This window comes from Anabrus simplex, chromosome 1 (assembly GCF_040414725.1).
Source record: "Anabrus simplex isolate iqAnaSimp1 chromosome 1, ASM4041472v1, whole genome shotgun sequence".
NCBI classification, from domain to species: domain Eukaryota; kingdom Metazoa; phylum Arthropoda; class Insecta; order Orthoptera; family Tettigoniidae; genus Anabrus; species Anabrus simplex.
The window spans coordinates 727,127,190-727,140,530 of NC_090265.1; the positions used below are offsets into that span (position 1 = coordinate 727,127,190).

The 13,341-nt window shown below is 39.8% G+C and overlaps 1 protein-coding gene across 1 annotated transcript in view; it reads right to left on the reverse strand.

Moving 5' to 3' along the window:
• Window positions 1-410: 410 nt before the first annotated feature.
• LOC136872663 (palmitoyl-protein thioesterase 1) overlaps window positions 411-13,341 on the reverse strand; it is a 43,992-nt gene continuing 31,061 nt past the window's right edge. Inside the window, exons 5-6 of the mRNA XM_067146478.2 lie at window positions 9,163-9,439; window positions 411-1,012 (exon numbers count right to left, since the gene is read on the reverse strand). Coding sequence (XP_067002579.1) covers window positions 887-1,012; window positions 9,163-9,439 — 403 coding nt within the window. The 3' untranslated portion in view covers window positions 411-886. The remainder of the gene's footprint in view (window positions 1,013-9,162; window positions 9,440-13,341) is intronic.

A 13,341-nucleotide genomic window follows, 5' to 3' on the forward strand; every position in this document is an offset into this window, starting at 1 on the left:
CAACATACAGAACAACCTTCCATCTGCTACCACTATCACTCCTTCTTCGCTGTATACGGCACCAGGCACCCAATGAATTACTCCCATTTCCGTCAACCTACTCCGTCAGGAATATATTCTTTTTTTAACTTTCCACCCTTCCCCTAACTTCCAATCACCCAGAACCATATTTGCCACTCTATTTCAATTCAATGTGCACAGGGAGGACATCACAGATGCAAGATGCCAACCGTCAGTCAGGGAGACACAAGACCAAAGAGAAAATGAATTGCCAGTTTCGTGACATGCTGCTACCTAGCGGACGACATGTGAAAATACAGAACACAGTAGCCTGTGCAAACATGAGATTTATGAATTCAAACCCAGAACGTGCCAACTGTCGATCAGCTCAGCTGAAACAGAAACGCATGTACTTTGTAAATGAATACACTTTTATTAAAGCTCTAACTGTACAACAAGGTTTTCGTATAGTTTTGGTTTCAACAATCACGGAGATCAGACTATTTTATATTGACTACAGGTACAATTGACAGGTTGTGCAGCATGCTGAAGAAATAAGAATTAACCGACTATCCTTGTAATTCAAATATATCTCATAGGTCATCAGCCAGTTTGGATTCTCAAACACCACTACCGAAGGTAGTGCAGTAATTACAGGTGTGAAAAATTTTAATAAAAATAATTTCTACTGAAACAACAATCAGATAAAGGGTAAAAAATTCAAGGTCATTTGCTTCCATTTTTCAATTGTGTCTATGAACAATAAAACTACTGTACAGTTAAGTAGAAGACACCTCTGGTTTCAAAACAACCAGCTATCTCTATTACATTCTCCTACTTTCGAGTTGAATTCCACCTCTCCTCGTAGTTCATGCTTCGGCAATTATCACTTAAAATATTTGTGAAGAATTTCTTCCACAAACCAATCTTCACTGAACTGCAAATGGTTTCCATTAATGGCTATGAGTTGCAGCCTACCTTCATTGTCCATCTTCTGCAAACCGAGTCGGTCCTGGAGCAAACATGATTATTATATTTACTGAATAACATTAGAAGAAAAAAATAAAAATGCACACACAGGAAGTACAAGAATCGATGTAAACTTTGTCACAGTAGCAGATGTGTGGTGAGTACACCAATGGATATTCCTCAAGGTAACAATGTTGAAGATGATGATGATAATAATAATAATAATAATAATAATAATTATTATTATTATTATAAAATAATGAAGGTGGTGATAAGCAGAGACATGGAGGTGGTGGTGGCAGCAGCAGCAGCAGCAGCAGCAACAACAACAACAACAACAACAACAACAACAACAACAACAACAACAACAACAACAACAACAACAACAACAACAACAACAACAACAACTTAAAACAAAATCTACTGTGAAGTATCTCTTCAGAGTACGGCTCTCGGTCATGTATCTTCCTTCAGTTCAGCGACTGCTGTGCCAGTACCTAACAAATGTGATCTTGGACTTCCAGTTCCGCTACTCTGAGCATCACGCACTTCACAGTATGCAGCCAAAGTAGGACATGGTAGCTTTTGTCCCATTCTGCTCCCTTCCATAGAGATTTTTGGCTTGATCAGCTCCAAGATTTTCTTATTAGTAATTCTGGTTGTCCATACGTCGCCAATACCAAAGCTCTTTTTTTTTTTGCTATTTGTTTTACGTCGCACCGTCACAGATATGTCTTATGGCGACAATGGGATAGGAAAGGCCTAGGAAGTGGAAGGAAGCGGCCGTGGCTTTAATTAAGGTACAGCCCCGGCATTTGCCTGGTGTGAAAATGGGAAACCACGGAAAACCATGTTCAGGGCTGCTGACAGTGGGGCTCGAACCCACTATTTCCCGATTACTGGATACCGGCAGCACTTACGCGACTGCAGCTATCGAGCACCAAAGCTCAAATGCATCGATCCTCCTCTTATCGGCTGTCTTTGGGTCCATGTTTCACACCCATAGCCTAACCAGCCTATATTTGGTTCACTCACTTACGTTCCTGCTTTCCTTCCAAGTGTGAGTTGCTATAATAATCAAAGTAGAAGGAAATATAAATTAAGTTGAGAATTCCATCAGCTAACAACAAACTTTTTTTAAACAGCATCTTTAATGCTTGTTGGTATATCCTTGATACTCCATTGCAGAGTGTACTGAAGATGACTGGAGTGCCCTCACCTGACTATATAGATGCCTTTCATGGTTTGAACCATGGGCTCTGAAGTTTGGAGTGTGGGTTGGCAATTATGTTCCCCCTAGCTGAGTCAGGCTCCTTGCCTTCACCTTTCCTATCTGACCTTCCTTGGTCGACCCTTCTTCTTGTCCGACCCTGACGGTATTAGGTTTGCAGCCTAGGGGTCTTTCATTTTCACGGCCTTCGTGGCCTTGTCTTCTTTGCGCCAACACCTTCCTTTATACATAACAAATTCCAACTTGTACATTTGGGAAGTTCCACCTTTCCACCACTTTAAAATCTTATGATTTTCTTAGATTACAATATCATTAATTTATGTTAAAATTTTTTTTTTTTTTTTTCTTGGTACATGTTTCGTTTTCCATGGAAAACATCTTAAGCTGTGATCTTAAATGATAGTCAAAATATACATAAAAATACGAGTGACATACTGTAGGTGAAACACAGTATTAAAAACATGTCCTTAACTGAATAAAAGGTTTAAATGTCTGAACAGTCAATGGTTTTCTCTTTGTTGTCACTGTTTGGCACCTCTTGATGTAAAAGCCACTTCTTAACTATCCTAAAATAAAGGGATCTTAAAATTTGTTAATAAGTTAGAACAGTAGTGTGTAGCTGTGCAAGTTCTTGTAACATTCAGCCTTGATGTGATGGAAAGGGGATTTTTCTGCCAGATGAAATGGACTAGGCTCAATTGTGTTCAATATGGAAAGCAACTCCTGTGGTATGGTTGCATCCAAAACATCTGACAACCCTCAAGGCTGACTCACACCGGGCCTCCTACTGCGCTCAATGCCACTTTCCTCCTAGTGTTGAAGGTGTTTTCCATGGAAAACAAAACATGTACCAATAAAAAAAAATGAAAATAAATTAATCTTACTGTAATCCAAGAAAATTGTAAGAATTTTAAGTGGTGGAAAGTTGGAACTTCCGAAACGAACACATTGGAATTTGTTACATATAACAACTCCACCACGGGTCAAGATGAAATTTATTACTTGTAATAAAACACCTTCATTTTTTGAAGTGACAGACCCCTTCCATTTCTCCCCTCTGATGAGTGTTAATAGAGGATGGTTGCCCAACTGCACTTTCTCTTAAAACAATAATCACCACCACCACCACCTCCTCCTTTCATGGTATTTGGTTTTATATACAACAAGTAATGGAAAGGAACAAATAAGCACAAATCAAGTCTTTTATAGAAAGATAGAAACATCGAAAGGAATCCTCATCAATCCGAGAGCCAATGTAAGGGGAGAGAGCAGTGCATGAAGATGTCAAAATTATCGTGGCTCAATACCACACCCTTTTTACCATCCTTATAAAGTGCGAGGTTTTAAAACAGAAGATTTGTTTTCTGTAAAACAGAACTTTCAGCATACGGTTTAAAGGGCAATTGAAAAGCATAACAAAATAAGAAAGAGAAAGTACAGTTCCAGGTAAAGCTGTACATCTGGCAACCCTAAGCAGAAACAAGCTCATTGGTGACTGCAAAGAAATGGATGTAGAACAATCGAAACTGACTCCCTATTACTCTCTCTTCTCACACTGATCTATCATTGTGATTATCCTCTTATATTACCTTCTTTCTATATTCTTCTTCTTCAGTTCCTGTTTCCAATTTTTCTTTTTAACGTCGCACCGACACGGATATGTCTTATAATGACGATGGGATAGGAAAGTGCAAGGAGTGGGAAGGAACAACGATGGCTTTAATTAAGGTACAATCCCAGCATTTGCCTCGTGTGAAAATAGGAAACAACGGAAAACCATTTTCAAGGCTGCTGACACTATCTCCTGAATGCAACCTGACAGCTACTCGCTCAGTGTGTCCAGTTTTCTCCTGGGTATGAATCAAGAACCTACAGTAGAAATCCACTATAGAGAAGAACCCCGTTGTAATGACTGTTTTTTCTGTCCTTTGAAAATTCCTCCATTATACAGTGTATTACCGTTCTGTTTACAGTGAGAACCCTATCACTGATCAATCCGTTATTAACGGTAATTAAGCCTGCATTATTATTTTTCTGTTGATATTTATGCGCTCCAGCTATTATATTAAATGATATCAATCAACCTCCATATTGTTTCCTCATCACGTGAACTAACAAGCTCCCTCGTCGACATTCGAAGGCGATGTCGGACTCGATTAATAATACCTGTCAACTGGTGTGCTGTAAACAAAATTTGAAATGAACCGAAACATGTTTTCGTGATAAATGCGTAAATAACACGGCTGACAGCAGTTGTTAACTCATTAGAAATAAAGGCTGAAGTAAACGATCACTTAATTTTAATGCTATGTTCTGTAATTAAGTGAGAATTTTATACACCTCAAGATATGGCAGAGTGTATCACTGATTTCGGAGGTCAGTTGATATTTTCTTGAGTTTGGTTAAATTTCATAAAGGTTATTCCCATATAAATTTATAGCGAAGAGGTTATCATTACTCTATTGGCGCTTGAAATATGGTTTCAAAATACTTATACAGTTAACACGTTGGCTGCCAGAGCGGTACATTGTACCGCTGAGTGAGTTTCTCATAAGGCCACGGCGGTAAAATGTACCGCTGACAGGTGTTGTTATATGACTTTCCCTGCCGGGCTGGCGGACCGCTGAGCTGTTGAATTCGCTATGCTAGCGTACTGCTATGGCTTCGTAGCAAATCCAGATGTGCTTGGTTTCCAAAATATAGTCTTTATTTTTTATTAATCCAACCTCCTTTTATTGACAATATGTGAGTATTTGTCCAACCAGATTAGCCATGCACTTAGGTGTGCCAGGTTAGCTAACTCGCAAGCTAGAGATTTTGGAGACTGTGGGTTCGAATCCCACTGTCAGGAAACATGGTTATGGTTTTCTGTGATTTCCCATTTTCACCCCACGCTTATGCTTACCTAATCAACAGGCCACACTGATTCCTTCCAAATTGTTGCACCCATACCTGAGCTGATTTCTGCGCTTATCGCAATAAATATAGCATAAACATGAGCATATTTTGCATTTTCTAAATTGACAACATTCATTGACATCATAGCAACATTTTACATTACCATACAGCATTTGGCAAGGAGTAAATAGGAAATAATTTATAGAAATACATGTTCACGAATAGCATCGATTTACTGATAACACTTCTGCATAGAAAATAATAAATACACTTTTTACAATATATACAATATTTGAGTTGATGTAGACTTACATGAATGTTTGCTGTAGGGTAGATGAAACATGCCGTCATCACGTCACAACCCAGAACAGTTTACAACACTACTTGTGTGCCTCGCTAAAACATGGCAGACAATAATGAGGCTGCTGGACACACAATAGACAGTATGTAACCACTTTCTTCACAGCATTCTTTGGAATGAGTCCAACCATTTTTTTTCTGGTAACAACCTTCACAGTATATTCGTACTTTCCTGTTGTCACCTTCCTTCCGTTGTAACATATGCCCTGGAGATCTTTTTGGTCTGGGTTGGCATTGTTCCTCCTCTCTTTCAGGGTCTTCCTATTTTTTCAAGAGTCCCATTGTTATGGATATGGGTTTTCCTGTTACTTTTTTGTACAGGATATGTGCGTTGACCAATGTTGTACCAAAAAGTAGCTCAATCGCTATCTTTTTTGTACCATCTTATTTCTCAGAGACGAAACGTAACTGCTTATCTGATCGGATAAGTCTGTATGACCTTTCCCTTCAATGTAATCGAGAATCATTGCTGGTTTCAGGATGTTACCACGCCTCCTTTCTACTTCTACAGTTTCATCACCATGTTTTGTCGACAACATAATCACGTCCCTTTTATCCTTCCATTTGAGGACAGTTCTTCATTGTTAGAGAAGTGCCACATTGCTACTAACAATTGGAATCCGTTTCAGCTCATTGTTGGTGAACATATTTCGTTCCTGTATAGAGACAATGTACTCCAGTAATCTGTAACGTGTGGCATATGCACTAGACCCATGTAGCCTATAATACCTAGGAAATTTCTCACCTCATTTTCGTTGGTTGGAGTCCATGAGCGGATACGATTGAAAGGAGAATGTCTTTCAACAGCGAGTTTTTGTTCTGCATACAAATTTGTTTCGTTCACCATAAGAGTGATAAGCTCACTATTAACGAATTTACAGTAGAAGTCATATGGAAAAGTGCTGACAAATTCATCATTCGGTTCAACTTTATCTCGAGTCCTAACAATGGAAGCAAAATTCTGATGTCTTCCCTGAGGAGTATGCTACCTAACAAATGTTTCATCTCCTTATTCATCTTTCCGCAACTTATTTTCCCCCTCTGTACTCTCGCATTCTTCATTAGATGGTCCTGATTGCACATCTTCTTCAACTGATGCCGCGTCTTCCTCATGAACGCAATTTTCCAGATGTGTCGTATTATTCTTGTCCGCTGTATTATGTAGATTATTATTTTTACTTGAGGTCTCACTTGAGCTTTCTCTGGACTTCTTTCATGGAGGTTCTTCAGTTTCACTGTCACTTGAACTCTCAGTACAGTAGTGTGGATCGTCTGACAGGTCATGCATAGCCTGTAGCTCATCATCTACCGATTCTTCTGAATCTGAAATATACGTATACAATTTGAGGTTAGTAAATATATTTCAAATTTGGTGAAGAGTTTTTTTGTCTTGAAAAATGTAATAGATCAGTTTGACATGAACACTACTGACCAGAATTCTCATACTGAAGGGCTAGCGTCATTATCTTCCGAGTTCGAGAAGAAAACAGTTTCATTTTTATAACCAACCTCTCCATTCACTGGTAAAATAACTTAGAAATATCTCGCAAGTATTTCACACACACCCTACTGTAAAACGACGAGTGCCTTGCGACTGTAGTGCTAAGCAGTAGTAAACAAATCGTGGCACACTGTTATCTACAATGTGTACTATCACGCAATGCAAGCTTCTAGTACCGCTAGATTGTACCACTCTATACTTTGTACTTTTCTATTTCCAAAATGTATCCAACAAGGTGCATTTACAGTATTCAAATACTGCACTTTGGATAACTTACTGACAAACATAACCTCACGCAACGAAAGAATTAAATAAAAAAGAATGATTCGAACATGAGGATAAATCTATGCTGGCTCCCCTATGCACATGCTGTATTCATTGGACTACTGTACTGTATGCATTTTAGATGCCCTGGACTTACACGGAAAGTACTCAATGCCCTTAAAACATCCTGGCTTATCGAACTTTCCTGTGAGGAGGGGAGAAAGTCTCTTGCTTCCGTCTGCATTATAACATTATTCGATTTCCCGCCAAGGCACCTCTCTTAAAATTCAGAAATGCCATTCCTTGCCGCGTCACAAAGTATTCGAAGACCCATTAATGCATGCAATCGCTTTGATTCACAGTTTAAACCTTTCAAGTGCCATGGAGAATACTATTTACGAAATGTATCCAACAAAGTGCATTGGCATAAGTCCTATTCAAATAATGCACTTGATGCTGGGACTGTACCTTAATTACGGCCATGGCCGCTTCCTTCCCACTCCTAGCCCTTCCCTGTCCCATCGTCGCCATATGACCTATCTGTGTCGGTGCGACTAGAAAAAAAAAATTAAATAAATAATAATGCACTTGGATAAATCACTGGCAAACATAACCTCACGCAACGAAAATAATCCACACAATTCTAAGACGAAGACAAATATTGCTGGTTCCCCTGTGCAAATGCTTTTTTAAAAAAATTACTTTAGTGTTTGCATATTTAGATGCCTTGTACTTGCACAGAAAGTACTTGACGCCCTTAAAACATCGTGGCTTATCAAACTTTCCTATGACAAGGGGAGGAAGTCTCTCACTTCAGTGTGCATTATAAGTTTCAACACAGTACAATGACCCCCACCCTTGTACGATTTCCCGGCTGGCGCTTCTCTTGTTTAAAACTGTTTAATACATCAAATTGATTATATGAGCCACTCTTTTTCACCAACTGTCGGCATCGCCAGTGTTAGTGGATTCTGCTTATCTGCACACTGTCTGCTACGTGATATTATGGCGTTCCTTAAAACTCTGAATACAAAAGACTTACGATTTCACTTGAACTTAGCAAATATGAAGCACACTGTAGACACACCAAAGTGAGTGAAAGTGCGGTTAGCTACCCCTGTACGTTTCGGAAGACGCGTTCTATCACGACGCGGATAAGTTATGAATTTAAGTTAATCTGTAAAATACTACTTTTTAAAAAACTTAAAAGGCAGTTTTGAATTAAAAGTCTGAATTTCGGTAATGGGACCGACATTGTTCTTCCAATTACGAATTATCCATATTTCGAATTAAACGATTTAAATAATGTGCAAAACCGTACCTTATGTTGATGATGATGCTTGTTGTTTAAAGGGGCCTAACATCGAAGATCATCGGCCCGTACCTCATGTTTCCAGGAACGAGAGCTTCTTCGAATTAGGCGTGATTTAGAATTAACCGATTTTGAATTATCGAGGTTCTACTGTATAATTTTTAAGAATGAAATTCAACATACGCCTTCACATAGTATCGGAATTAGAAAAATAACTAACGAGTAAGCTGTAGTATGAAATCATCCGCAAATACGCAAGTTTTTAACAAACTGACTGCCGCTTCACACCGTTTTTAATGTGTGTGGGATTTTCCCCCGACTTTTACGAAAAATAGTATATAACGACAGTCCGCTATAGCGAGTAGTTTACGCCAGTATGAATTCTCACTATAACGGACTTGTACTGTAATTGCCTGTCTATCTACCATACTCTTTTCCGTCTTCCAATATTTCTTCTATCCTTCCTTCTCTTTCCAACGATACCTGTAAGGAATTTTGTTTCTACGTGTAATTTGATTTACTGCTTCTTTGTTCCTTTCCTTTACTGACTTCTTGCAGTCTTAATCCTATCAAGTATTCCTGTAATCAGTTCACTGGAATAAGACTCAAATGACGTAAGACTCTTACCTCCTTGTAGAGTGGACTCTCCTGTAAGGTATACGTTGTGTTGACCTGGCCGGGCACGTAGAAACCAAACCATTCAGTTTCCTTCGGTGTAACTATAGTATCGTTGTTGAACTTCACCAGTACAAGGTTTCTGAGTTTCAACAGGTTCGTGACGTACATTTCATTTATAACACGTTCGTTGTTGATATCGGCAAGGAATATACTGGCCTTGCGGTATTCGTCTTCGTTCAAAGGATCGTGCCAATACTCTGCCTGAACCAACTCCTGTTGAACCCAGCTGCAGGAGAAGACACAGAATATGTATTGGTACAATTGAAAAGGTAAATATAATACACATAATACATTAATTCACCCCCATAAGGGAGTACCGAGAAAACCAGCCAGAGAACTGGTGAGCCATATATATAATTATTTAGTTTGATGTGTTTCCATTCCTCTCTAAGGAACTAGAGAAACTGGGAAATGCCTTTTGGTCCCAGCTTCAATGACGGTAAAATCCTGACATTCACCTCCCCGTGGTAGAGAGGGGGCAACGGTGGTATATATATTATATACAGGCAGATAACGAATGAAGGGACCGAGTATCTCCCGGTATAAGGAGACCACCTGCTACCAAATGCCAACGGCCTCCTAGAAGGGCAGATGAGCGGGTAGAAGGAAGGGCACTCTCTTGCCCTTGGAGTAAGAAACTGCTCCTAAAGATGGAAGAGCCACTAGATGGTCAACGGCACAGAATGGGGCAGGGAACGGGAAACCACTCCATTAATGACCTGAATGGGTATCCCAAGCATCGACTGGTTCAGAACCTTGGGGGGGTGCACCTGCTAAAACACAAGAAATATTTAACTGACGGACCACCTGCTATATATTATAACCAGCAAATCCTATTCTAATAGAAGGGGTGAGGACAAGTACTTGGCACCTTACAAACTGGGACTACTCGGCTAAGGTATGGCAACCCTGACAGAAAAGTCTCTGGCCCTCCAGCCTGAGGGTTGCACATAGGGTTAACAGCTCTGTTGCATAAAAAAGAAAGTTGTTACGAATATCTCACATTTGCCTCTGATGAATAAGAATGAAGATCAATATATGACGACCCTGCAATGGAATGATATAGATGTTGATACCCATAGGGAATCTGAAATATTTGTCCTGAATGAGTAAATCTATAATACCAATATAAATGGTCCGTTATTGGACATTATAATTTATTTTTTATTTTTTTTTTTTCCAGCTAACTCATTCTTGGTTGCCAGCATTTCGCCCTCGTGTGCTAGGGTGGGCTCATCAGTTGGTACCTAGCACACCTACCAACACGCTGGCTAGTGCATACCGTGGAGGCCACTGCGTAGGCTAACTGGAGCCACCGGCAGTGCCAATGCACTAAGAGACTTTGTCTCATTATCAAAAATTGATGCCTGCTTGGCCATCAGATGATATACATGTTGATACCCATAGGGAATCTGAAATATTTGTCCTGAATGAGTAAATCTATAATACCAATATAAATGGTCCGTTATTGGACATTATAAATTTTTTTTTTTTTTCCAGCTAACTCATTCTTGGTTGCCAGCGTTTCGCCCTCGTGTGCTAGGATGGGCTCATCAGTTGGTACCTAGCACACCTACCAACACGCTGGCTAGTGCATACCGTGGAGGCCACTGCGTAGGCTAACTGGAGCCACTGGCAGTGCCAATGCACTAAGAGACTTTGTTTCATTATCAAAAATTGATGCCTGCTTGGCCATCAGATGATATAGATGTTGATACCCATAGGGAATCTGAAATATTTGTCCTGAATGAGTAAATCTATAATACCAATATAAATGGTCCGTTATTGGACATTATAAATTATTTTTTTTCCAGCTAACTCATTCTTGGTTGCCAGCGTTTCGCCCTCGTGTGCTAGGGTGGGCTCATCAGTTGGTACCTAGCACACCTACCAACACGCTGGCTAGTGCATACCGTGGAGGCCATTGCGTAGGCTAACTGGAGCCACCGGCAGTGCCAATGCACTAAGAGACTTTGTCTCATTATCAAAAATTGATGCCTGCTTGGCCATCAGATGATATAGATGTTGATACCCATAGGGAATCTGAAATATTTGTCCTGAATGAGTAAATCTATAATACCAATATAAATGGTCCGTTATTGGACATTATAAATTATTTTTTTTCCAGCTAATTCATTCTTGGTTGCCAGCGTTTCGCCCTCGTGTGCTAGGGTGGGCTCATCAGTTGGTACCTAGCACACCTACCAACACGCTGGCTAGTGCATACCGTGGAGGCCACTGCGTAGGCTAACTGGAGCCACCGGCAGTGCCAATGCACTAAGAGACTTTGTCTCATTATCAAAAATTGATGCCTGCTTGGCCATCAGATGATATAGATGTTGACACCCATAGGGAATCTGAAATATTTGTCCTGAATGAGTAAATCTATAATACCAATATAAATGGTCCGTTATTGGACATAAAAAAAAAATAAATAAATAAATTATAATGTCCAATAACGGACCATTTATATTGGTATTATAGATTTACTCATTCAGGACAAATATTTCAGATTCCCTATGGGTATCAACATCTATATCATCTGATGGCCAAGCAGGCATCAATTTTTGATAATGAGACAAAGTCTCTTAGTGCATTGGCACTGCCGGTGGGCTCCAGTTAGCCTACGCAGTGGCCTCCACGGTATGCACTAGCCAGCGTGTTGGTAGGTGTGCTAGGTACCAACTGATGAGCCCACCCTAGCACACGAGGGCGAAACGCTGGCAACCAAGAATGAGTTAGCTGGAAAAAAAAAAATTTATAATGTCCAATAACGGACCATTTATATTGGTATTATAGATTTACTCATTCAGGACAAATATTTCAGATTCCCTATGGGTATCAACATCTATATCATCTGATGGCCAAGCAGGCATCAATTTTTGATAATGAGACAAAGTCTCTTAGTGCATTGGCACTGCCGGTGGCTCCAGTTAGCCTACGCAGTGGCCTCCACGGTATGCACTAGCCAGCGTGTTGGTAGGTGTGCTAGGTACCAACTGATGAGCCCACCCTAGCACACGAGGGCGAAACGCTGGCAACCAAGAATGAGTTAGCTGAAAAAAAAAAAATATATATATAATGTCCAATAACGGACCATTTATATTGGTATTATAGATTTACTCATTCAGGACAAATATTTCAGATTCCCTATGGGTATCAACATGTATATCATCTGATGGCCAAGCAGGCATCAATTTTTGATAATGAGACAAAGTCTCTTAGTGCATTGGCACTGCCGGTGGCTCCAGTTAGCCTACGCAGTGGCCTCCACGGTATGCACTAGCCAGCGTGTTGGTAGGTGTGCTAGGTACCAACTGATGAGCCCACCCTAGCACACGAGGGCGAAACGCTGGCAACCAAGAATGAGTTAGCTGGAAAAAAAAAATAAATGTATAATGTCCAATAACGGACCATTTATATTGGTACCTGCAATGGAAATCGTCTTTACGAATAGGAACTTGGAATGTAAGAACCCTGTATAAACCTCGATCCTTGACAATCCTCAGTCAACACTTGGAGAAGTATAGAGTGTGAATTGCTGCAATTCAAGAGACTAGATTATTAGGTAATGGTATACAGAACATGGAGAAATATACGCTTTTTAAGAGTGGTAAAGAAACTGGACCCCACGAATTTGGTACTGCATTTTGTGTCCAAATTCACTAGTATTATCAGTGCTGTCCTTTGAACAAGTGAATGAAAGACTATGCTATTTGAGGGTACATTCTAAATGGTTTACCATGCCCCCATGCCCCCACAAAGGACAAGGATGATCATGTTAAAAACTCCTTTTATGAGGATTTGTTAGAAATGTGGAATAAATTACCCAAACATGAAGTCAAAATGATTTTGGGTGATTTCAATGCAAAAGTTGGAAGGGAAGACATTTTTGTGCCAACAACAGGAAGGGAAAGTCTGCATAACATTTCAACCAAGATCGAGTCTTATGAAAGATAAATCTGGAAATTTAATTGCTGATCAGGAAAAATTATTAAATTACTGTAAGCAATACTTCGATTCCTTGCTGGATTGTACTGATCCAGAAACCTGTATTGGTAAACCATCTAGTTCCCCATCAGAAGAACAAATACCAGAGCCATCATATCAAGAAGTATTACAAAGTAT